This window comes from Pseudochaenichthys georgianus, chromosome 23, assembly GCF_902827115.2.
Source record: "Pseudochaenichthys georgianus chromosome 23, fPseGeo1.2, whole genome shotgun sequence".
Classification (NCBI taxonomy): domain Eukaryota; kingdom Metazoa; phylum Chordata; class Actinopteri; order Perciformes; family Channichthyidae; genus Pseudochaenichthys; species Pseudochaenichthys georgianus.
The window spans coordinates 17,696,101-17,719,793 of NC_047525.1; the positions used below are offsets into that span (position 1 = coordinate 17,696,101).

General features: G+C 42.9%; 2 protein-coding genes across 5 annotated transcripts in view; one reads left to right on the top strand and one right to left on the bottom strand.

Annotated features, from left to right (window-relative positions):
- The first annotated feature begins 3,844 nt into the window (after nt 1-3,844).
- Nucleotides 3,845-13,275, top strand: rint1 (RAD50 interactor 1). The gene is given in 16 exon segments (XM_034074973.2): nt 3,845-4,274; nt 4,402-4,527; nt 4,660-4,775; nt 5,307-5,480; nt 5,869-6,009; nt 6,808-6,997; nt 7,513-7,623; nt 7,699-7,924; nt 8,062-8,199; nt 8,665-8,759; nt 9,189-9,293; nt 9,681-9,901; nt 12,086-12,263; nt 12,426-12,544; nt 12,810-12,900; nt 12,902-13,275. Coding segments are annotated over 16 exon segments (2,391 nt in total). The 5' UTR covers nt 3,845-4,040; the 3' UTR covers nt 13,028-13,275.
- A 3,404-nt stretch (nt 13,276-16,679) lies between these two features.
- The window catches only part of LOC117439262 (DENN domain-containing protein 5B-like), a 61,980-nt gene continuing 54,966 nt past the window's right edge, over nt 16,680-23,693 (bottom strand). For all 4 annotated transcript variants that reach the window (XM_034075118.2, XM_034075115.2, XM_034075117.2 and 1 more), the window contains 7 exons: nt 23,541-23,686; nt 21,917-22,035; nt 21,136-21,323; nt 20,978-21,060; nt 20,261-20,387; nt 19,764-19,938; nt 16,680-17,733 (listed from right to left, as the gene is read on the bottom strand). In XM_034075118.2, the coding sequence (XP_033931009.1) occupies nt 17,550-17,733; nt 19,764-19,938; nt 20,261-20,387; nt 20,978-21,060; nt 21,136-21,323; nt 21,917-22,035; nt 23,541-23,686 (1,022 nt within the window). In that variant the 3' untranslated portion in view covers nt 16,680-17,549. The remainder of the gene's footprint in view (nt 17,734-19,763; nt 19,939-20,260; nt 20,388-20,977; nt 21,061-21,135; nt 21,324-21,916; nt 22,036-23,540; nt 23,687-23,693) is intronic.

Consider the following 23,693-nt stretch of genomic DNA (forward strand, 5'->3'; position numbering starts at 1 on the left):
AATAAACTCACTAATTGATTAAACCAGTTCAATACGCATTATTCTTATTCTTATCATTCTTTATGAGCGCATAACGGTAAGGTAGCCTATCTAATTACTTATTTATTTAGTATTCCATAACTTAATAACAGAGATGGTCAACCTAAGTAGGGACATGGCAGAAATCCTACAATGAAGCGGGACAGTGAAGTGTTCTCCCGTATGTGAGAGAGGGCGATCAAGAAAAGAGAGAGAGGGGTGAGGGAGTTTACGGAGCATATTGACAAGACACAGAAAGACAGAAGCACAATAACAAGTATATTTAGGTGATTTTTTTTGTGTGTAAATAACCGACGGTGTCAAGAGGAAGTAAAGTCCCCTGGTTTGTCCCCTATACTCTAACTGCCATGAGAATACTCAAAATCAATTTAAGCATAATTAAAAACGGGAACATTTCCGGGGACAGATTGACCCAAGGATTGGCCACCAAAGCCAGGGGGGTATACTGCGAAGCAGGATTTTCGCTTAGCCGGCTAAATTCAGGGCAAACTCCGGCTTTCCGGTCCTACGAAGCTGGTTCTCTTTTTAGCAGGCTAGATCTCCATGGTAATATATGCTAAGCAGCTAACCTGGTCGGGACCAGGTTAGGTTGCAGGCTAAGAGCTCAACTCAGTGAAAGCACCGCCTGCTGACCAATCAGAGCTCAGTGTGCGGAGTTTAAAGCGATCAAGTCATATTACAGGAGAAAGGAAATACAGAAAAGCTGCCGTCGCAGGAAAGACGGCCGGCAAAAATCACCGACTGTGTGAACGTGAACATTAATAGAATATCACCTCCCATCTTCAGAGCAATCTGACTATTATAACATTAGCGTTAAGAAAGCTTACTTAAATATCGGCCACAACATAAGTAACCGGATCAGAGTACATTAAGTACAGTCCGCGGCATATCACTTCATAATGTATCATATATTTTATTATCTGAGTCAGCTGAGCCGTATCTGGCCGTGCAACACTCACAGTGTCACATACTGTATGCAGAAGTATTATTTTAAGCAACACATAAGTTGACGAAACACTCGAGACAAATGTAATTGAAGTCAGATCGTGTTTTAGACGGGGCAGTGATATCATAAACCTGTTGATGTACGCATTCAAACACTTTTTCTTTTACCAGCTGTATTCACCTTGCAGGTGCAGCTATGTGGCTTTTATCCTGGATAAAGTGTTTAAGTCATGGATGTTTAAAGTTTAACTTCTTCATTTTTGACTAGTATTAAAGTTCACTTTTCATTCAGGAAGTATGACGCTGCGCTGTCAGTGCGCTTCTCCATGTTTGTGATTGGTCGAATGCTCCAGATACCACCCCTTTCATGTGAACGCGCACCTAACTAGATAGGACACGGCTGGCTTGAGCGATCCACTTGATAACCAGCGTCGTAGGACAGTTTAGCGAGAGCGCGTATGTTTTGGATTAGGCCAACCGGCTAACTCAAACATATCCAGGTTAGGTTGAACCAGGTTCGCAGTATAGGCCCCAGGTAGGCACATAATCACCATAGCCATATGAGGCCCCGGACTCGGAGGGCTTCCCTTTGCTTTTCAGCTGTCCGATTGTAAACAAAGTCACGTGACTGGGGGCAGATGACAGTGCTGACAAGGTGTGTTTTATCCCAGCGAGACACCACAATACTAATTGTGGGCTTATCATGTTTATTCGGCCACAACATACAAAAATACTTTCGCTCTTTCCAGAGGGGCAGGTCAGCCTAAAAGTTTAAAAGGGCCGTTGCCCGGGCAACATGGGCGGCTGTGGCTCAGTGGAGTGAGTGCTGGACTTCGAATCAGGGGGTACCAAGTTCGAGTCCCACTGCAGTCAGCATGTCATTGTGTCCCTGGGCAAGACACTTCACCCCAATGTATGTAAGTCGCTTTGGATAAAAGCGTCTAACAAATGACATGTAATGTAATGTAATGTAATGTAACATTAGCCCGGACCTGTGCCGTGCACGTCCCTGATAAAGTGGAATGAGCTCCCCATTGAAATCAGGACCGCAGAAAGCTTACACACCTTCCGGCGCAGACTGAAAACTCGGCTGCAGTCGGATTTTTAAACGGAGTTTAAAAATCAGCTCCTAAGTTCTAACCCTATCGTCTATTCCTTGACCTCTGAGTGAAACGTCACGGGGTTAAGAGATAGTGGATAGGAGAATTAAAAAGGACTTAGGAGAAGAGACTGCGGTACTTAGAGAATCCGAATGCACTTTCACTATCCGACGTGTTTATGATGCGCCAGCGGACGTCATTGTGTGCGTCTGCTGCTGTGGGGAAACTATGGAAACCACAGTTTTCTATACAGCGGACTACAACATGGATGTTTAATAAGAACGAGGTACTACTGTAAACTCATCTAGAGACTCTGCACCGTGCTCTGGTGCTGCTGCTTTGCTTTATGAACGGGGACAACAGAGAAACATATTCTTCATGACCAAAGTTGGAATTGAAATAAAAAAGGAAAGTGAAACTTATGCTCGTCACCCTCTCCCTCCGGTCCACATTAATACAAATGATCCCAATACGTATGATTGTATGAACTAAATATCTAAAATCAATACAGATGTATTTATTATAAACGTTAGTCCTTAACATCTATCACTGTGTATATCACCATTCAAACATCTTTTAAAAGTTGAACAAACCCCACACAGCTCAGTAAAGACTGAAATGTTGACTTTATTTGATAATTTCAGTGAAAACTAACGTTCACATTTCTCTTTTTGATTATAATACTGATGAACGTTCAAAACAAAGCACTTTGGCAACGTACCACCTATGTTTTAAAATGCTTAATAAGCACCGTAACTTTCATGATATCATTCCTCGGTCATAATCGGTTGTTTCCGTGAACGGCCGACTGTTGAGTGACGGCAAATGCTGCGGCTGCAAGGCATTGTGGGGCAGCATTTTCGCTTCTCCTGCCGGTTAGGGAGATCCAGTGGTTCCTACGCTAAAGGAGGTTATAAAGGAAGTTTGAAACCTCCTTTCCTTTCATTCTCATCATTCTAGAGAATTCGAACGGCACTTATCATGGCTGCCACTGAGGGACTTCCGGGTCATTTCACTCCTTTAGGAAGGTTCCTAAGCTAAATGGACTATTCGACTTCAGCCCTGATCTCTTTCGACTCCACTTCGAGCGATAGAATGACTAACAAAGAACTGCTAACAGAGCACTTATATACTAAAAGGACTGGCTTATCTAAAGCCAGTTGAGTAGCACTTGAAACGATGGGCTCTTTGAAACCTGATGTTCTTATATGATTCTGTTTTCTTCAAGGTTGTGTCTTCCTGGTCGAATGTACTTATTGTAAGTCGCTTTGGATAAAAGCGTCAGCTAAATGCAATGTAATAAAGGGCAATCTTATCTTACTCAAAATAATCAGATGAATCTAAAATATTTATTGTATTTTTTACTGACGCAAATGAAAAATAATGTAGAATCCATTTTAAATGTATGATTGGTCTCAAGTTATCAATGGATAGAGAATTAGTTTGATTAAGGTATTAAAGTAATGGATCCCTGGATAATTGTTGTTGTCATGTAATACATTTACATACGTGTGGGCTTCAATAAATAATATATAAAAATTGAATTTGGAATATAAACAATAATTCCCAGGAGATTTTCCAGTGTTCTTTTCGGTTCATATGGCTAAAGAGAGACTGATGTAGACGTGTAGACAGACTGTGACGTGTCTCAGACTCTCTTTATCCACGTTAGCCAATGAGAGCTTGTTTTCTTCCTCAGCGTGCCCCGTAGATACATTGTGACTGAGACAAACTCATGTTTCAGTAGACGGAAGTAACAAGACACGTGTATCACATTTTGTTTATTTAAGAGCACACGAGGATTACAAAAATAACTGGGTTTATCGGGTTTGGAGTGCCACGTAACACCGTCTGACACTATGACCGCCCGCCCGGGTAACAAACGGTCACAAAGTCGAAACGAACGCCCCCTCCTGTACTCAACTGGCAGTCTGTTGACGACACCAGAGAGAAAAGATGGCGGCGCCCACAACAACAGTGCAAACCATGAACTCACTGACAGACACTTTGTTGAAGCCCGTTTACGCAAACAGCCAAGGTATGGACTCTGTTTCAGCAGATTCGGGCACACTGCAGGACTATTTATTGGATTTCATGGAAAAAGAAGTCGGCAGTGACCTGAAGTCCCTGAAAAATGTTGGCCACTTGCTGGAGAAACTGAGAGAGGAAAACAGCGTCCTGGAGGAACAGGTGTGTTGAAGACTACACCAACACGTCCTTGTTTGTAAAGTCAATTATATTTACAAGCTTATTTTTCAGCTGACATGCATGTCCATTCATGTAGACATAAGCAGTGTGTGTACTTGGTGTCCTGCAGGTCCTGACAGACGCCAGCTCGGTGCCTCCTAAAGTGTCTGCAGCTCTGTCTGCTGCTGAGGAGGCCAGCTGTTCTGTGGAGGATGTACTGCAGAGAGAGGCACTTATCTCCAAAAGACTGCACCAGGTAGGGCATTTTATTTTTGCAAAAGCTGTCAGTTCCCTGGGATGTTAAACCTGGCTGTGGGCAGAATCTTAAATGGCTTCTGAGTGCCATTCTTGAAAGGTATAACCATGTGTATTTCACTCCATCTTCTAGCACCTACAGGATGCCCAGCCTTGGATGGATAAACTTGACCAAACGCTACACAAAGTCAACACAATAGAGAGACATGTGAAATACCTACGATGCCTCCAACATATAGAGGAACTCAGGTAATGTGAGCAAGCCTGAGCCGAGGACGATACAGATTTTTTTTCTCAAAGATAAAAGATTTATGACATGATAGAAAGAGGAGAAGATAGACAACATAATGGAAAGAATAAACAACCCTAAAAGGTTAAGTATTGAGGGTGTAAGGTATTAAATATACTTGCATGAGTTCCAATTTGGGATATACAGTTAGTCAAATCTATAATTTTCTGAAATAATGCTATAATTGAACACTCTATTAGACTTTTGACATCCAAGTATTTCTTTTGGAATACAAGCTGATATCCGTGTGTGTGTGTGTGTGTGTGTGTGTGTGTGTGTGTGTGTGTGTGTGTGTGTGTGTGTGTGTGTGTGTGTGTGTGTGTGTGTGTGTGTGTGTGTGTGTGTGTGTGTGTGTGTGTGTGTGTGTGTGTGTGTGTGTGTGTGTGTGTGTGTGTGTGTGTGTGTGTGTGTGTGTGTGTGTGTGTGTGTGTGTGTGTGTGTGTGTGTGTGTGTGTGTGTGTGTGTGTGTGTGTGTGTGTGTGTGCGCGTAGCGCTGCAGTCCAGCAGTGTCTGATGACCAGCAGTGTGTGGGAGGCCATCCGGGCGGTGGACAGCATGGCGGCTCTGGACGCTGGACTGAACCAGTCGGGATGCTCTCACCTGCAGGGCTTCCTCCAAGAGACACTCCACTTCTGGCACAAGATCATCAAAGACCGACTGACCACGTAAACCTAGCCCCCCCCCCCCCCCCCCCCCCCCCCCTTGTGTCTAAAAGTTCAGAATCAGAATACTTTATTTATCCTAAAGGGATTTGGGTTTTCTTAATAGTTGCTTCATTTTTAAAATGAGATAAATAAAAGATACATTAACAAAATACAAGAAAAAGTGTTATCATAAAAAGTTAAATGTCCACTTCAAAATGATATTAAAAAAAGTATATAAGCTTTTAAGTTAAAGTAAAAATCTACACACTACAATATATAACATTTAATTGCACAGTATACATTGTTTTTTGACGATTTTAAGATATAATTGCTGAATTGCGAGAGAGTATAAAGATATCCCTGTATCATAATCTTGTTTTTAATGCATCCTCCTCTCTTTCCTTCCTAGTGATTTTGAGAAAGTCTTAATTCAGCTTCATTGGCCGTTCATCGCCCCCCCCATCCAGACCCTGACTCCCACTGCCAACGGTCAGGAGATCAGCAGCCAGCTGGAGCTGCTCGTCTCCCAGCTGCTCGCCCTGCAGAACTCGTATCCTTCACAGCTCCATTATGTTCATAAAAACCCAGTTCATACACACCTCCATTGCATCGGCTAATTAGCATCGGCTAATTAGCATCGGAGGAAGCGTCCCTTGGGTAACAGACTTCTAGAAGTATTTGTCCAAGGGTGTCTTTTGTATCTTGACAAATAATCCAATTCATGAAGTACCTTGATGTTTTTGAAGAAGATTAGCTGCAAAAAATGGCATAACATACTGAGCCTTTTTGAGTGTACAAGCTAACATTTCACTTGTTGACATTCATGAGATTGCATTAATGGAACCCCCAACCGCACTTTGTCATGCCACGCTCATTATGTGATGTTTGATATGTGAAAATATGCTTTTGCCCTGTAGAGTTTTACCCCTCCTGATGCGACGGATTGCGACTATGTATTGTTTTTATAGATTTGCTGCATAAATAAATGTGACATGAATATGTATACATTAGCACCCAGTGGCATACAACATTACAAAACAAACCCTTCAACTGTTTCAGTGTTTAAAAAATGAAGTGGTAAGTGAATATTTTTGAAATAAAATGCAGGCAGGGATGGATGGGGTATGGATTATACTGTGTTGAATGTGCTATCATTGTAAAAGTGAATCTGTCGCTCTCTTTGACATACACACATTTTCCATTTGACAGTATATAAAGCTCATTAGTGTGTTAATGGACTCATTCACAACACTGGTTATTAATAAGAAGGGAATGACATGTAACCTGTTCCCAAAGAGGAAGTGATGTGTGTGCTCCATGGTTTGATTCCTTTAACGCCCCCTGGCAGTGATGATCTCATTTCCCAGAGGGCTTTGGCCTCTTGTCAGGGTGTCCCCGCGATCCAGCCTGCTTCTCCAGCCCCCCCTCCGTCCCAGGCCCCCCCCCTCTGTCTGCCCATCCAGATCATGCTGCTGCCGCTCAGCAAGAGGTTCAGATACCACTTCTACGGCAACCGACAGACCAACACCCTCAGCAAGGTCTCCCAACACACAACACAACACCAGCCTTTGCGTTACAGACTTCTCTAAACTAAAGTCAAGTTGTGACGCAACTCAAATTACATTTCAGTGTAAGCATTTCATCCTAGAAAGGTTAGACACAGAAACGTACTGTTTATTTTTCATACATGTATTGTAGTAATAACCAAATGCTGCTGCTGTTTTTATAGCAAACACATAATGGCAGCATAGCCTTGTTCATCATTTCGGAAATGTTGGGCTTTTTTATTTAAACATTTTTGGATGTGCTATTTAAAATACATTTTGGAGAAGGTGTCACGTTTTGGGATTTGATACTAGGCTCCTGTGATAAGTCTACTATAAACTGTCTAGTCAAAATACAGACCCTATTTTCAAACATTTCCCTCATGAACCCATTTAAACCCTACAGAAACCCTTTTGGTCCCTACAGAAAGAAAAGTACAACATTCTCATCAGCCAGAACATTTGAAGTCACACCCATAACACTCCTCCTTTGTCTGTGTGTTTTCCAGCCAGAGTGGTACCTCACTCAGGTTCTGATGTGGATCGGGAACAGCAAAACCTTCATGGAGGAACGGATCCAACCTATCCTGGACCGAGCCGGGGCCACAACCAGTGCCATGGTACGCTGTTCTCAGACAGGCTACGTTGGTTAAGTGAGTTCTTCATCAGTCACTGTAATGGCTGTCTGTGTGCAGGTGGAGCTGTGTCGGGGCCTCCTCTCTCTGGTCCAGGAGAAGGTGGCCAGCGATGCTTCCCGGCTGCTGTACGACGACGCGCTCTTCTGCCACCTGGTGGAGGAGGTGCTGCAGTTTGAGAAGGAGCTGAGAGGAAACCACTCGTTCCCCGCCGTGCTGCCCGGCCTGCTGCACCTCCTGCTGGAAGACGCCATCCTGCAGAAGTGGCTCACTGTGGAGAAGAAGAGTACGTTTACTGCTAATTACCCTTAGCTTAGCATTACCTTGCTTCTCTTGCATGCCTTCACATTGAAGCCTTCACTGTCTCTGTAAGTTTGTTTGTTACAGTGACAGCACGTTATAACTCTGAGCTCCTGTGTGCAGTGGCGGTGGAGAAGATGGACGCCATGCTGTCGTCAGAGGGAGCGTGGAGCTCTCAGTACAAAGACATCAGTGATATGGACGAGCTGAAGGCTCCCGACTGTGCAGAGACCTTCATGACCCTTCTGCAGGTCATCACTGGTACACGTTAAAGCTTTTTTAAGTGGCTGGCAGTTGAATATTTTAATTGGAAAAGCATTTAAGCTATTCATGAAACTCAGCAGGTGCTTGTTTTTAAAGAGAAAGTAAAGTTTAGCTTTTGGAAAGGAGGAACAATCAATAATAGAATAATGTGAAATGACACATTTCCAATCTGGAGTCACTGCAGAGCTTAAAATGGCATTGTAACTGAACACAGAATGACTGGCCTAACACAGTTTAACGAAGGATCAGGGCACATGCAAAACTAGTTAAACAAATTCATCCCACCGTGACCTTTGAGTAGGTAAAATATTTACAGCTGAAGAGTCAGTAACAGGTTGGTTACACCCATAATCCTCAGCTTTTGTTGTTGTTGCTCAGTACCGACATGCTAGTAATGTGTTTTGTAAGAACATTTAAAGGATTTATAGTAAAAGCCTTAGTTTTGTCCCCCTCTGCCCTCAGAGCGGTACCGCTCCCTGCCCTGTCCTTCTGCACAGCTCAAGTTTCTGGGGCTCCAGAAAGAGCTGGTGGACGACTTCCGCATACGACTCACACAGGTAATGATGACAGAGAGACGAAGGTATTAATGGAGGAACAGCCCAAGTGTTGAATGAAAGTTATAGTATGTATGACACCTGGGCTTAAATAAGAAATATTTATTTGAAGAGTTAACTAGGACAACAAGTCAGAGTTTCACAGCCTTCTTGGTACATTTCCCAGCTTGTTTCTGCCATGTGACAGTAATACTGACCATTTTGTCTGCTGGTAAATGTAACTTAGTTTTATATTTAGAGTATTGTAAGATGGAAAAGTAATACATTTTTTAACCACCTTTTAATGTTGTGTCATGGTGTTGTCTCCGATGTCATGTTTGTTTGTTGCCTTTCTCCAATTTTATCTTATTGCCTGTGCATGTATTACATATATTTGTTGTTGAGAGTAATGGCTGAGAGAGAAATCATGGAATTATTTTCTCTTCTTCCCAGGTGATGAAGGAGGAGTCCCGCTGCCCTCTGGGGGCTCGATACTGTGCCATCCTTAACGCTGTGAACTACATTTCCACCATCCTGGGAGACTGGGGAGACAACGTGGTGAGTGGACCTAATAAAACGGCTGATTTGCCACAGCACAGTAGGAAGTGTCTCGACAATGCATCTGTACCCAAATCCATTTTTTTCATTTGAAAGCTAATTCACTCCAGAAAAACTCATCTACAGTCCTAACGTACATTCTCTTTTATAAACATAACACATAAAAAAAAAAGCGCTGAAAAGATTTGTATTTCTCACGGAAAACTTGGGATTAAATGTAAAACGTTCTTTACTCCTTGTATTTTTCTTACTCAAAATCTTGCTTTCAAAATAACAACTCTCCTTTATATTATCTAATACTCTGTGCTGTTATTGTTGACCTTCAGACCATCACAATGTTTAATAGGTGACACAGAGTATATATTTATGTTTTCACTCTTTCTCCAGTTCTTCCTGCAGCTGCAGCAGGCGGCGGTGTCCCTCGGGGAGGAGGGGGTCCTGGGGGGTCTGGGGGTGTTGGAGGTGGGTCGCCTGGCCTCTCTGGAGGGCTCTCTGTTCGAGGGTCTGCTGGCGCTGCTGGACCGGCTGAAAGGAGACATGATGGGCAGACTGCTGGAGTGGACCATGAGGGAGATCACAGAGAAGGTCCGCCCGTACGGCCAGGACCGGTGAGAGCCAGAGATCCTGATTTAATGCTTCACCATCGGGATGGGATGGATGGGAACCCTGTATGCTGCAGTGGGGGGGGGGGAGGATAGTTTATTGACCTGTAGTCCACCACGCTAGAGACATGGTTCTGGAAAAAGCTTAATTCCAGCTTTTGTCTGGGGCGGATTGTCTCTCCGTCCCTCCATCTTTGTATATTTTATTATACGATCTGCATCACACTCAGATCAGGTTGAGACTCTGGTAGTGCAATGTATTTGAATATATGGTAAAAAAAGATTCCGCCCAATCACACCATCAGAAATCATGATTCCTTTATTCTTCCCTCAGAGGGGACATTTACATTGTCACAGCAAAAGATGGAGAGAAACACTATTAGATGCATGCACTACAAAGTACACATTCAGGTGGGAGAAGTAGCAGCAGAGGTATTTATATAATTAATTAAGTGTAACATGCAGAATGTAGTGTGGGAGAAGCTAGCTAACATTACATTACATTGCATTTAGCTGACGCTTTTACCCAAAGCGACTTACAATAAGTGCGTTCAACCAACAAGATACAAACTTGAAGAAAACAGAATCATATAAGTACATCAGGTTTCATAGAGCCAAAACATTTCAAGTGCTACTCAACTGGCTTTAGATAAGCCAGTCCTTTATTAGTATATAAGTGCTTTGTTAGTAATTGTATCGCTCAAAGTGGAGTCGAAAGAGATGAGTTTACAGTCTGCGCCGGAAGGTGTGTAAGCTATCTGCTGTCCTGATGTCAATGGGGAGCTCATTCCACCATTTTGGAGCCAGGATAGCAAACCCACGTGTTTTTGCTGATGGGAACTTGGGTCCCCTTCGCAGTGCGGGTGCAGCGAGCCGTTTGGCTGATGCAGAGCGTAGTGCACGTGCTGGGGTGTACGGTTTAACCATGTCCTGGATGTAGGAAGGGCCAGATCCATTCGCAGCATGGTACGCAAGTACCATTGTCTTGAAGTGGATTCTAGCAGTTACCGGAAGCCAGTGGAGGGAGCGGAGGAGCGGCATGGTGTGGGAGAATTTAGGAAGGTTGAAGACCAGACGAGCCGCTGCATTCTGGATGAGCTGCAGAGGTCGGATGGCACATGCAGGTAGACCAGCCAGGAGGGAGTTGCAGTAGTCTAGGCGTGAGATGACGAGAGCCTGGGCTAGAACCTGCGTCGCTTTCTGGGTCAGCTGGGGACGTATCCTCCTGATGTTGGAAAGTATGTATCTGCAGCAGCGGGTTGTAGCAGCGATGTTTGCAGTGAAGGACAGGTTGTTATCTAGGATCACACCCAGATTCCTTGCAGTCTGAGTCGGGGAAACAATAGAGGTGCCGATGTTGATAGTCAGGTCAAGAGTGGGACAATCTTTTCCCGGAAGGAAAAGCAGTTCAGTCTTGTCAAGGTTGAGCTTGAGGTGGTGAGCAGACATCCACTGAGAGATGTTCGCTAGACAAGCAGAGATGTGTGCGACGACCTGGGTCTCTGAGCGGGAAATTGGGTGTCGTCGGCGTAGCAGTGGTATGAAAAACCATGCGGGCTAATGACAGATCCGAGCGAGTTTGTGTACAGGGAGAAGAGGAGGGGACCAAGAACAGAGCCCTGAGGGACCCCTGTAGTTAATTGACAAGGGTCGGACTCGGACCCTCTCCAAGTTACCCTGTAGGTATGAGGTGAGGAGGGAAAGTGCAGAGCCTGAAACTCCAAGTTCTTGGAGAGTGCGAAGGAGGATCTGATGGTTCACCGTGTCGAATGCAGCAGACAGGTCCAGAAGGATGATGACAGAGGAGAGGGAGGCTGCTTTAGCAGTGTGCAGTTCCTCAGAGACAGCAAGGAGGGCAGTTTCTGTTGAGTGACCTGCCTTGAAACCAGACTGGTGCGGATCCAGAAGGTTGTTCTGATGGAGATAACAGGAGAGTTTGTCACCTGATTTCTCCTTTGCTTCTTTCATCATTTCTTCTCACATGTCTATTGCATGTGACCAGATGTTGATACAGGGCACTTGTAAATGTGCACTCATTATTTGAATAGATTTTTAACAATTTATGTCTTTTGTCATGTTATGTCTTTTAGAAAATAAAGCCCAGATGCTTACTGCCGAAAACAAAGACCTTAAAGGGAAACAAGAAGATAAACATTCTGAAATGTATTCCCCCCCCGGTCTTCTCTCCAGGTGGTTGTCCCTGCCGCCCCAGCAGGACCAGTCCATGACCCTGTCCAGCTCGGCCTGCCCCATGATGCTTTGTGTGAGGGACCGGCTGTTGAACCTCCATCAGGTCCTGAGTTTCTCTCTGTTCCAGCTGGCCTGGCAGGGCCTGGCGGAGCGGCTGGACAACGTTCTATACCAGGAAGTAAGAGACGTGTTTACTCTCACCCGCAAAAAAACCATTGTTAATCTCTTTAAGAAGAGCTCTAATGTGAACCCCTGTCTGCTTCTGTTGTTGTGTTTGTTGCTTTATAACCGCCAACGTGGTTTCCTCTCCACACCATTATAATATATATCTGTCTGTCAGGTGGTGCTGTCTAATCACTTCAGTGAAGGGGGGGCCGCTCAGCTTCAGTTCGACATGACCAGAAACCTATTTCCTCTGTTTGGCCACTACTGCAAAAGACCTGAGAACTTCTTTAAGCAGTAAGTGTGTGTTGAAGAGTTCTGTGTTTCCTTTCATCACAGTTTAAGAAATGTATGTGCTAACGTAATATAGTTTAAAGCCAGCTGTGGGACAGGAACTTCATCTGGTCTCTCAGTTAAATTATTTAATGGCTTGACGTGACATTATTCGTATCGGCAAAGCTTGTTTAAATGATGAAAAGTGAATTACATTGCAGTACCATCACGAACAAATGTTCACAAAACCAATGGTAACATTCCCCCCAACATTCCTCCCCCACAACAGTGTCAAGGAGGCGTGCATCCTGCTGAGTCTCAGTGTGGGCTCTGCCATCCTGCTGAGGAACCTCCTGAAGGAGTCGATGGAGGAGGAGGCGAGGGGGGGGGGCGGCTGCAGGGGACCCTCCCCCAGAGTCGGCCCTCAATGAGCTGGGGGTCTACTGTTTGGCCCCTTGTGATGTTTTAATTCTCCTCAACCTCAGAGCCTTCTGGCCCGGACAGTAACAACCCCCCCCCACCCGGCAATATTTGCTTGGCTAATCCTTCTAATGACATTATCCTTTGTAAAGAAGACAGGAAATAATACTGTTAATACTAAAGACACTGTAAGAGTTTATTATTGTGTTGCACTATTCCTTGGGGACCCACATGCCTCCTGTAACCTCAGTATAAAAGTATACCACCACAACAAAGTAAACATAACAATAGTTATCTGTTCAAATGAATTGCATAATAAACCCTCCTGAGCTGCACATCTCTATCAATGGTCTCACTTTACTCTCAGAGAATTGTCATCTTCCCAGAATGCTGTTTCTGCCAGGATTGTTGCTACGTCTTTGATCTCTATCCCCTCCCTGTCTGAGCATGGAGACAGTAAACAGCTGTTGATAGGATTTTTATTTTAGGATTTTTGAGTGTTTATCATTTTTTTCTGTGAGTTAAGACCTAAATACTATGTTTCTTGTGAAATGTTTAACATACTTTACTTGTTTTTCCCCCCATATTTTTCGGGATACTACCATGTCTTATTTCAACATAAAATACTCAGTTTTTTTCATTTTTCGACATATTATGCATTTTTTCAACATAGTATACTGTTTTTATTCAGATTTCATACTATACCATGTTTTTATGCATTTTTTCAAAACTACATAGTATGTTGAAAAAATAAGAAAAACAATAGTGTAGCTTTTGTAAAAACGGTATAGTATGTCAAAAATATCAGAAAAGCAACAGTAAATAATAACTAGACTTTACAGTTTAACCTTAAAATAAAAAATACTTTTATATAAATGTTCAATTGAATCCAGAAATGATCATTGATTATTTTCCGCCCACTATCTAACATTTTAAATAATGGAAGACATGCACTGTACATGCATGAGCGTTTTTTCAACATACATACACACAAACACCTTTAACACACGTGTGTTTTTATTGAAATAGGCATAATAAATATCAGAACAAAGAAGTCAGTCCGACACATCTATTTGTCCGGTGGCATTCTGGCCATGAGCAGTCACTGCTGTCATGGCTCTGGGTAGCCTTTATATCGGGGTCAATACCACGATGTGTTCACCGTTCTAATGAAAGTTTGCAGTAGAAGGAATCCCAATCGTCCACAACAATTCATCCAATCAGAAATATTCCCTGTAGCCACGTGTAGCAAAGAGTTCGTACACAAACTGATCTGGGACCAGACAGAGGAATCTGTTATTGCTTGTTATGTGCTTTGCAGCGGAGCGTAGTCCTGCAGGCGAGGCATTAGAGGTACACAGCAGGAGAACACAGGGTTAAAACATGATCAAATCTCATCAAGGGGAAACATTTACAGCTTCAAAGTTTCTAGTTATTCCACAGGCTTTGTCAACCTTAAATTCCAGTGCTTCTGTCAGCCTTCTATGAATTAAAGTTAAATGAATAAATACATGAAACCATGACATTAACAAAAACATGTTGTGGGTCCTTCACAGGCTCAATACTGGAGAGAGGGAAAGACACTGGGGCTGCAAAGACTTCCAGTTTCTGTCCTCTCAATACTCATGGTCCATCTAAAATTCATAAGAGTCACAATAAATACAGCTTAGTCTACTTGTCATCATGCACTAATGACAATATTTACACCATTTCTCAGAAAGGATTCATTCAGACGGCGGGAAGAGGGGCACATAACTCATGCAGCAAAATTACGGGGAAATAAAATGCATTTTAAGAAAAATTGTTTATAGAGTTTCTACCAATCAATATCAAGGTTGGAAGAGGAGCTGGGACTTAAAATGATTAAAATCCTAAATGAAACATAAGATGTTGTCGTCCATTTTATATTGAACAGGGGTCATGTTGCATTCAATTCATATGGGAATTAAACGTTTTAGTGGCTAGTTTCTAAAACCCCTGCACTGATATCAAATACATTTCGTATATGGTAAAACACAATTAAAGGATAAGGCTAATGTTTTTTTATAAAATATATTGTCATGAAAAGACCTGATCCAATAACAAAAATAATGTCCTTAAATGCACACTGTGCTGTGAACCAACTGGGAATTAATCCACCACTGAAAATAGTCCCCACTGTTTTAGTTTGTGCACGGGGACGAGCTGTTTCAGAGAAATAAAGCGCCTTTAAACAAGGAAACTATATATTTAAAATCTATGTCTTTAAAATAAGACCGGCAATTAAAGTAAAAAAATATTGAGAAAGCTGCCAACACTTAATTGGTTTTGGTCTTTTCATGATATTTGTTGATAATAAAAAAACAGCTTTAACATTACACCTACTGTAAAGTGAGAAATTACAGTTTTCTCAACATGTTTCATAGGTGTCCCAAGTCTAAGTGGCTGATTCCCCTTGTACTCTATTCCAGTGATTACTACATTCAGTTAGAATAAGTAACATTTTGCTTCAGTTCATTCGTGACCGTGGGAATAGAAGTATGACAAAATAATCTGAACACATGTCCCCTTACTAGCTTTAGCCAGATGTTTTAAAGGTGACATGTCATGCTTTTCCGGTTATTACCCGTTCCCTTGTGTGTTATGAAGGTTTTTATGCATGTAAACGGTGTGCAGAGTCAAAACCCTCAAAGTACACCCTGTAGCGAGTAAAACTCTAAAACAGAAACTACCTCCCCAAAACGCCTCGTTGGAGCTACGTCACTGTCCATTTGATTCTTCCGGGTACATCATGATGTCATGTCGTCCCCGGAACGAAATGGACCAATCCGTGGAGCCGTTACGTTATGTCCGCAGAGCCGTTACGTTAAGCCCCCCGCTGATTGGTCCAAATTGACCAATCCACGGACTTCCTCACACACTCATTGCAGGCAGCTCTTCTGATTTCTCCTCCCTGGCTGCAGGCTGATAACAGACAGTTGGGATCGAGGCGAAATTCTCTCTGCAGACCCATTCTCACAGCGTTTATCAACCTTTTCTTACTCAATATCAAGCCACACTTATTGTTTTTACTTCGGCTGTGACTTTGTGTGTGCTCAGGGTGAGTTTGGCTGTGTTTCGCTGTGTATCGCTAAACAAGGAAATCACACCTCCACGGAGCTCAGCACGATTCACAACGTCCCGACTGGTCCCGACCAATCGGAGCACACTGGGCTCACAGGGAGGGGCAAGAGCTGCAACGAGCCGTTTAGTGGAGAGAGTGAATACACGTACTTTACAGAGATGCTGTATGCAAAACCAATGTGAGTTTGGAGAATTGCACAATGTAAATCTATTCTAGTAGACCTCAACAATGGAATTATGATCAGTGGAAATGGCCATGACATGGGACCTTTAACTACAAAGTTCTCTACTTAATCCATGCGATGACAACCAAGAAAATACAAAATAAGCTGGGGAAAAAATCTAGTAAGAGGACCTTGAGTTAAATTATTCAGTTGAACTTTTTAGTTGTTGAAATTGAGGTATTGGCAAACTGTTAAAAATGATAAATGAATGTGTGAGGCTCACACACAGACACACCATCGATCACTTCTTAAACATCAAGTTGGATGTTATCCAAACCAAAGCAGGGCACACACACACACACACACACACACACACACACACACACACACACACACACACACACACACACACACACACACACACACACACACACACACACACACACACACACACACACACACACACACACACACACACACACACACACACACACACACACACACACACACACACACACACACACACACACACGGGTCGATGCCTGTACTTGAGTAGGAATGTCCATGTAGCCACAGGTTAGCTCCTGACTCATCACTGAGATCAGCTTTTGTGTTCATCCGCATGTTTAAAGCTGAGAAAATGCCCAACACGAGTCCAGAGGATACAAATAAAGAGAGGCATGAAGAGCCGTCAGGAAACACAGAGTCAGAATCCTCCTTTCAGTGTCTCTTGTTTCCACATTTCAAAAAGGCATGCTCGCTAATGCTACCGCTAACTAGCCGCAGGCGAGGAAACCGGATACATCAGTTTATCTAGTTGTATCTACTGAGGGCAAGCTAGGCTACATAGCTAGCACACAGGGACACATCTGCTACTCTGCTAAGAACATTTTGAAGAAAACACCAGCAAACGTTCAACCAGTGTATATTCTGCTCAACAAATGTCCTGTTGTATCCCTCCAAGCAGCCACTGCTTCAGTTCATTTCAGTGCAATGTAAAGTGTTTAGGGATAACACATGGTTGGTAAGGGTCTTGATGGATTAAAAGCAAGTTTTATGTTGCTTAAAAAGGACTTTCTTGAACCTGAAGTGTCCAATTCTGGTATCTAATTGGACACTAGATAAACACGATTAAGCACTGGTGGGGTAATAATACTGCATCCAAGCTTATGGCTGACCCAAAGTCTTACTTCTCTGTTGCTTTGGTAACCAAACTTTTCATTTCCGTCACTCACTTCCTACTTCCCTGTTCATCCCAGAGCCAAAAGGGTAAGAGTGGGAGGGTGGGAGAAGCTGGTGGAGGAGAGGGGAGTTTTAGAGGAGAACGTAGGGGGTCTCCGGGGCTAAAGGGCGATGCCTTTGACGATGGAGGCCTCCAGGGTGATGGGGAAGTCGTGCAGCGTCTCCAGGACGTCGATGTGGGAGCTGACCGTGGCCCGGTCTCTGAGCAGGGCCGAGTCCTCGTACATCCTCTGGATCACCGGGCACTCCACCAGCAGGGGGACCCACTGGGGCAGCAGGCGGTCTCTGAGGGACAGACAGTGAGAGGACGTTTAAACAGCTGTGGCAGGACAGCTGGATTTATTGACCCTCAGTAGAGTGTCTGCCATCTGATAACAGGACTAGCTAAGGTAAACATCTGTTAAATAGGGTCGGTTTATTCAAGGCCTCTACCTTAATAAAAACATTTTAGGACTGTTTTTACAAAGAATCTACTTTAAAGGCCGTGAAACCAATCCGTCTAGTATGTTTTCATATGCTCAAAATCGGATTTACGTTGCACATACGTGCCACACACATCACTTGAAGTTTAGGAAAACAAAGTTATGTAATACTAAATGTTTGTGATCATTTTTCCCATGGGTCTTTGAAATCTTTGAAAGTTTGTGATTTTGAAAAACAAACAAATTAAACGTTGTAGCGGCAAATTTCCTAATGTGTGTAATATGTTACCTAATATGGTAAAACCAAATGCAGCAGTTCCATGATGATGTATTCAGTTCATGTCCCTTGCTAGACTTATGATTAACCTTAAGTGTGTCTGGGTGTCAAACACAGTGTCTTGAGCAAGTTCCTGTGTTCCTTCCCTGTTCCATAACAACTTCCTGCTTTCCCTACTTCCATCTGTCTTGAACAAATTCCTGTTTTTCCTATATTAGCAATGCACAGTTTCTGTTCCTCTGGAAGGCGTTGCTTATCTCTCTTTCCAGCCCAGAGACAGTGACAGGTAGGGATGTAACGATACCAAAAACTCACAGTACGATAATATCGCAATAAACAGTCCACGGTACGATATTTATCACGATATTGAAAAAAAAGTACAGCATTTCAGTAGAATAGTAGTATTTTAAAGTGTCAACAATATAATAATCAGACCCTGCAATAGAATAAATCAAGTTTCACTATAGTTTTTCAAGTAACTCAACTCTAACTCACTCACTCACTCAGCATCATCAAGGTTATCTTTTAGGAATATGAGCATGTCCACATTTCCAGGTAGAAGCTGGAATGTTTGGGCGTTTACAAAATCCCCTGCTGCGGAAACAACTCTCTTGCTTGGTACTGATGTTGCTGGGACAGAGAGATGTGCTTTGGCCATGGGTGACAGCAGTGGGTCAAACTGTGCATTGTCTCTCCACCACTTCAAAAACAACAGTTTTTGCCAAGAAGGTGAGGCTTATTGACAGGGCGAGATATAAATATACTGTTGGTACTTGTCAATGTCTCTAGGTATGTACATGTAGCCCTGTAAATACGATGTCCTTTTGTGTTATCTGTTGTTTTATGTTCATGTTGTAACCTACTTGCTGCCATGTTGGACAGGTCTCCCTTGAAAAAGAGATCGATGATCTCAATGGGACCACCTGGTTAAATAAAGGTTTAAAACAAAAAAAAAATGGCGGTAGATTTGGTCAGTCTCACGACGGTATTGAGACATTTATTTACCGCGATATTCGATATATCGTTACATGTGGTGAAGTGTTGTTAAACTGTCAAGATCCTATACACACACTTCCCTCTGTGTGCACTCTTACAGACTACTCTGTACTCTGTGAGACATGTACCTTTGAAGCTTCAAATAAAGACATATTATTATTAGCCTACTACTAGTACATCTCCAGATTATTGACGAGGTAAAATATCCGCAACAAGGTCTTGAAGGTATATTTGAAAATAGACAAACACACACGAGTCATTTAAAGTGCTTGAACTCATATATTTTGGAAAAGAATATCAATTGTATTTTAAATATTGTTTTTGACATTAGTGTGGTGCAGTATTTGTGCCATGACCGGTCCTTGCATTTGACCGAATGTGGCCTGAAAGTACTTGAAAAGTCACGCAATTTATTTGAAAGAAGATGTGATGAACATACATTTGAATTAAAATTTTCTATGAAAGAAAAGTAACAAAAATGCCGTCAATTATATTTAAAGATTGTAGCCAGCAGGTCAAATGTCCTCAAGTTCCCAACAACTACCAGAGCATTGCTTTGTCGGTAAAATACATATTTCTTCCATCCCGTGCTTGTTGTGAACAGAGGTGGACAGACTGACCTGGCTCCGAGGCAGACCAGCAGCTGGAACTTCCCGTCCTTCCCGATGTTCCTGCGGGTGGAGTTGATGGCGTTGACGTAGTGACAGAGTGATTGACAGGTCCGTCCCAGGGGCTCCGCTGTCTCCTGGAGGTCTCCCATCTGGTCAGCAGACTCCATGTAGGCAATGGCTTTCTCTGCAGAGGGGGGGGGGGGGGCTCATGTTTAGTTTTCACACGGCTTTACCAGATAAATAAACTGTTAAATCACACAGCATGCACAACTTAAATACAATTCTCTTGGCAACATTGTCAAATAATAAAACAAATAAATAGATATGTAAGGATGGAGCTTCATATGCGTTATCCTAAACTGGCTTCATAAATAAAGTTGGATTCAAAAACAAAAGAAGAGAAAAAGTATAATTCCTGACATTATTTCCCCATAAATCCTCTGAAAAGGGCCACAGTAAGTAGTGCATCGTATGATCAGCAGGTGGCGCTGTCCCTCCACACTCACCCACAAAGTCCCACACAAACACGGTCTTCTGGAAGAGCCTGGCGGACTTGAAGCCGTGACGGAAGAACTGTTCCAGAGCGGACACCAGGCTGCTCTCCCCACACAGCAGCACGGTCAGGCTGCCTCTCTGACAGAAGCACACGTCAGCTGTTCAGAAATAATCTACTTCCAACATGGTATTTAAAATAAAGCTGGGTCTACAGCTGGGAGTTGCAAAGGGCTCTCTGCAGGACACACAGTGAGAGGACGTTTGAAGTGCCAATGTTGTTGGATCTGTATTCATAAAAGGCTCATTGTTCATGTTTCTTTCTATGAAACATTGAGGTTTGAAGCTGCCGACTAGCTGGGACTTTCAATGACAGAGTCCTCCTCTCTTCCACTGCTGGTTAGCGCTCACATGCTTTGTACATTTTCAGGAGCTTTTCCAAACTTAACACTTAAGATGTCACAAATCTTTACGTAGTCCTGAAGGATTTATGTGTTGCAGTGTTAAAGTTCAGAGGGGATCATCGTTGATTGCCTCGGACTACTCTCACAGGGTTTCCTCTGCTGTAGGTCTGCATGTGACCGGCACTTTACTGATGTTTACATTATGAGCAGTCAGTGGACAGAAACGATGAGAATGACTCCACTCAGTTTAGTGATGTGAAGGGTTCAGAGGGAGGGCAGCAGCTGTGGAACAATGAGTTCATTCAGTAGTGACAAGGAGATCCTCACCTCTTTCTCCGGCTTGTGGAAGTGTTTGATGATGTTGTTCACGGCCTCCCCGATGGCCTCTTGGATCTGGGCTGAAGTCGGTTCTGGAGAAAAGAAAGGAATTAATATTAAAGACTTCAACATCCCAGAATTCATATTTTACTGTTAGGAGTACTGACTGTATCCTCGTCCGGACAGCGACGTGACACTGATGCGTCGGATCTGGGATGGCGAGCGCTGCAGCGGGGGTGTGTAGCAGCCTCTCCCAGAATCCTCCTCTCCGCTGGGCAGCACCGGCTCCCCGATCAGGACCCTCTCCAGGCTGCCGTCGTCCACACCCTTACCGAGCCACCGGCCACACGGGAACCTGAGGGAGGAAGTTGTGAGAAAATATCTAATATATAACTATTATACAACCATTAAAACAAACCATTAGAAAACTTAAACATAAGAAGAAAAGTTTGAAAGAAATCTAAATGTATATAAAAAAAAGTTACTACAATTAAAATATGATAGATTACTGAATTTGTTTTAATAAACGCAAGGAAGTGCATTATTTAAAAACTTACAAAATACAAAAGCCTCAAACAGGGTTAAAAGTTTCTGGAGCTAAAAAGGGGTATTTAAAAAAAAAAGAAAAGTTTCTCGTACTGATGTAGACTTTATGTATTCTCAAAATATAGTTCTGAAGAGTTTAAAATGTTTGATTATTTGGCGACTACACATCTAAATCCATTAGGAATCTAGCGTTGCTGTTAACAGGCAGACAAAGCAGCGAACCTTGCATTTAAAGGAAAAGTCATACTTTTTCTTCTAGATCTTTAATCCACACATTTTCAATTGTCGATGAGACGACAGGATTAAAAGCTACATTAATACTTTTTTTGTAAGACAGGAAAATAGAACTTCTGGGAGTACTTTCCCCTCAGCCTCAGCTACCAACACACACCCTGCACTCACTTGTATGTGTGTCCTGTGATCTCGTTGCGCACCATCACACAGTCCACCAGCCATTTCGCCAGGAGGCCGGCGTTGTCGTGTCCCAGCTGCACCGTGGTCATCTTGCCCAGGTTCTGACACTAAACACAGCGGAGAGGGAATCTAGTTCATGCAAAGTACTTTAAATAATGTTAAATCCTTCTTAATAAGCTTTGTCAATGTACATCTACGGCACTATCACAATAACTGTTATTACTGCTAAAGTCCTCCCATAACCAAAACAGTGTCACCTTCCGAATTAATGAGATTAAAGGGAATAGATCTCTGTTAATTCAATATAAGTGTGTTAATTGATTTAATCCTTGGCAATGAGAATGTGTTGGATTGAAACCCTAATCCTTTTCAATGAGGCTTTTCCTGAATGCACTGGGCTGACATTTCCACACTTAAGTAATTCCTAACATTAAGCTACCTTCATCGTTGTTCAATACAATATCTCTAAGTATTTTTAAGCAGCGCTAATACATTACGGTACATTCATTTAGATTTGAGGGGGGGAGAGAAGCTGACATAAAGGTGGTGATCTATACTTAAAACACTTTCTAACAAGAGAACAGATCAACTATGACTAAAAGCAAATCAAACGGGGGCCGACTGCACGACAACAGGGCAGCTGGATGAAAGCATTTCACAGAGACTGATGGAGATGATGGGGGGTGGGTGAGTGGGGGAGGGGCTGCCTCTAACCTTGAACAAGGCGGAGATGTGCATGTGAGGCCTGAAAGCAGACTGGGGGAGACGGAGACACTTGTTAAGACACAATGGGGGGACAATCACAAATGGTGAAGTGGTGATTTCAAAACCAAAACAAAGCAGCATCCATCATGCAAACAGAGGGGAACAACATGCAGTGAGAGGAGGCAGCGGATAGGAGCTGACCATGATCATGAGGCATTAACGTTATTATGTGTTGGTCAGTTCAACTTTCTGTTAATAGACCTGTGTTCATTTGCATAATCCTAAATAATGTCAACGCATGCCAGCAGGTAGATTGTGCTGTGTATGTTTTATTTATAGTCAAAGATAATTCTGATCAAATTCGAACAGATGTTGGAAACAAGGTAACGGTCTATCTATATGTATGGTTGTTGACATGTAAAGTATGTTAAGTTCATCTGCCTGTTTCTCTTAGAACTTAAGGTCCAGTTGACTAAATTCTTCCTCTGGTTAAAATGTATAGATAACAACAACAACAATGTATTGTAAAAATGTGGCTTTAAGTTGGATGCAAAAGTTGATTTGTTAAAAAAAAAAGTGTATTAGGTCGGTACACAATTAAAAAAGAATATAACATCAAATCAGGAAAAAAAAGTGCAAAGATTGTAGATAGTATTACTTTACTATGAGGCTACTTTGAGGGGAAACATTTATTAGTAAGACTTTGTATAGATTGTACTGAAAGTGAATGATGTGCTACAAAAGACCAACCTTCTACTAAACCAGAATGACGCTTTAATGAACGCACACAAGCAAAGTTAGTACTGCTAGCATGCAGTGTGAAGCTGTCCCAGTGACAGAGGAGGCAGAGTGCAACTGAAACCGTACTCGGAGGACTCAGCTTCAGACTCAGGGTCACAGCACTCACATCAAAGGTCATCTCCAGGACGTTCTTGGGGATCTGCATGATGCCCGAGTCTCCCAGCTGTCCGGACACACACACCCAGGGGTTGGAGGTCGTCATGGCGTTGCTGAGCTTCTTGATGGGGATGATGACGACTCGATACGGGATCACTGCAGA